Here is a 2,547-nt window from a genome sequence, read left to right as displayed (position 1 = left end):
TTTTCCACTAGTGCAAAAAAACATATCTTAAAGCGATAAGAAAACATAAAATTACAAAAATATATTTAAATACATAAAAAAAATGAAATGGCACTGTTAATAAATAACTGTAAAACAAACAATGACTAATGTCACAATAATCTGAGCAGTAAGGCTGGTTTGTTTCTGAGCTCACTTTCAGGCTGCAGTCATCTGCTCCTCCTCAGGAATCTGCTCTGCCCTTTGCCTCCATCTAGTGGTCAAAAATATCCACTACATCTCTGACACAAAATGCCCTGAAACTATAAAAAAAATCCATTAAACATAAAGTGCATGAAGATAAAGTAATTTAAGATGAAAACTTGTAACTAAAACAGGCACAGATTTATCCTTCTGCCCTCCATCCAGTAAACCTCCAGGTTATAATAAGCTAGCTACGATACACAGCAGCATAAAGGACATGACACTAGGGTCTGAGACGGACAGGAAGTGACACCCGCTGCTGTCTGCTTACTATTCAGCACGCAGATGGTAAACAGCAGAGATACTGCAGCTGTTCCTCCTGAGCCAAATGATCGATCTCCACCTGTTTGAATGGATTTATGCATTTTGACACATGGCAGGGTGGCGATTAGTAGCATCGTCTCATGGCGAGTGAAGTGCCACCTGTCCCATTTGCATTACTTCCCGTTTCATCGCTGCACTTCTCATGAGATCAGACGTCTAGTTTATATTACTTTCTGTGAGGATCGGGCGAATAAGGCAAAGAGGGACTGCCGCTGGGACAGTCCACATGATGCGGAGGGGGACAAACGGTACACGGTAAGTTCTAATATGAGGTTGCATCCTCTGCATATAAACACCCGGTCTGTAGGGAGTTTTTAACATGCTGGGTTTTCCACATGTGAAACCACACAGCTGCCTATTCCAGTTTCTGCCGGTCAAAGCGGTCGAAGCTCAAACCTCCAGGTCTGGCATCGTTTCTTCTTTGAGCTGAATGTCGTTTTCGGAGCCGGTCCCAACGTCCGAGTCAAAAAGCGAGTGGTCCGACTCGGGGGAGGGAGTGTGTGTGTTTCTGGCTGACTGGCTGCTGCTGTCGCTGTCTTCCAAAGTGTCAGTCCTGGAGAACAGGCCAAAGTCCAGCAGGCCGGCGGGGCTGCTACTGCCGCTGCTCTCGCTGTCTCCGTCGTAATAAAGATCCTCCACATCCACGAACCACTCGGGCCAGAACTTTCTTCGCATCCGTTCGCAGAACATGGCCAGGTTGATCAGCTCTCCTGAGGAGAAACCAGCAGAGCGACGTGTCAAGGATTACTGCACATGAGCAGTGTGTAAACATAAAACAATAAAAACCTGCAGATTCACTAATCACGTCTTTGTGAAAGTATTCCTACCCCTTAAACCTTTCTTGTTTTTATCACATTACAGTTCACATTTTGTATTTTATTTTGTTTCTTATGTAATAAAATAAGAAAATGTTGCATAATTATAAACCTGACAGAAAATTTAAGAAATGTTTTTAAATAAAAATCGAAAAAGTATGACGTCGATTTTTCTTTTACGCCTGATTTTCCCTGATGTTCTTAAATAAAATCCTGGGACCAAATAGTCTATAAGTAGCTACAAAATCATTACAAAATTTAAATGGAGCCCAATCAAGTTTATTTAGTTATCAATTCAGTTGTTCTGTTTCTGACTTAAAAAGTTTGTTAGAGAGCAAGGAACAGCTTTCTGAGATTCTCACAGGGAAAAGTCTTCATGATATGCAGACAAAAACCATCGGTATCCCTCGTTTAATTATCGATAAACCCACGATGGTCACAGAAATAACTGGAATCTGACTAAAGTTAAGAATAATGACGGTTTAATGTTTACATGTTTCATGATCTGAAATAGAGCTGTACAAATTTGTAAATGTTCTTCAATCCCTATTCACAGACAGTTACTGCATGTCACTCCCACTTATCTCATCATCCATTTCCTATCTAGCAACTAGACTAAAATAAAGGCCAAAAGAGCCAAAGAAAATAAAACTTAAAAATAAGAAAGGAAAAATATTATAAAGTTAAGATGCTGAACATTGAATTTGATTTGTAAACCCTTCTAAGTAACATTTATCGTTTTCTAATAACTTCACAGTTGACTGAAAAGAATCCCCAAAAGGCCTCCTGAAAAGAAGCCGACCTTTAATGAGTTGCTCTGGCCAGGTCCCAGGTAGCGTCCACATAGCTTGAGCTAGATGGCCAAACACTGTGGCATCTAGTGTTGACATCTTGGAGCCCATGAAGTATTTATTATCTCCTACAAGAGAAACAAAGGCTACATTATACAGTGATGACAGCAGGAACTCAACTGCTCCTTTAACACCTGTTTATCCTAATGATGCGTTTGTTTTTTTCCAGCCTTCGATAACTTGTCGACTGCTTTTGATCTTCTCAGGAATCGCGAATGTTCTGAATTATTGTCCTTTGTTGAAAATGAGCAACATTAGATTTAAAATAAAGGAATATCTTCCATCTGTATAAAGTTGACAACATGTTAGGTTCTGTTCTGATGACTTTCTATTAT

At 40.1% G+C, this 2,547-nt stretch overlaps 1 protein-coding gene across 1 annotated transcript in view; it reads right to left on the bottom strand.

The window, feature by feature from the left end:
- Positions 1-214: 214 nt before the first annotated feature.
- LOC107104002 (failed axon connections homolog) overlaps positions 215-2,547 on the bottom strand; it is a 22,937-nt gene continuing 20,604 nt past the window's right edge. The window contains exons 5-6 of the mRNA XM_015403882.1: positions 2,164-2,298; positions 215-1,256 (exon numbers count right to left, since the gene is read on the bottom strand). Of these exons, the coding sequence (XP_015259368.1) occupies positions 937-1,256; positions 2,164-2,298 (455 nt within the window). The 3' untranslated portion in view covers positions 215-936. The remainder of the gene's footprint in view (positions 1,257-2,163; positions 2,299-2,547) is intronic.

This window comes from Cyprinodon variegatus, unplaced genomic scaffold (genome assembly GCF_000732505.1).
Source record: "Cyprinodon variegatus isolate N-32 unplaced genomic scaffold, C_variegatus-1.0 Scaffold1588, whole genome shotgun sequence".
In the NCBI taxonomy this organism is placed as follows: domain Eukaryota; kingdom Metazoa; phylum Chordata; class Actinopteri; order Cyprinodontiformes; family Cyprinodontidae; genus Cyprinodon; species Cyprinodon variegatus.
This window is presented reverse-complemented; position numbering and strand designations above follow the sequence as displayed.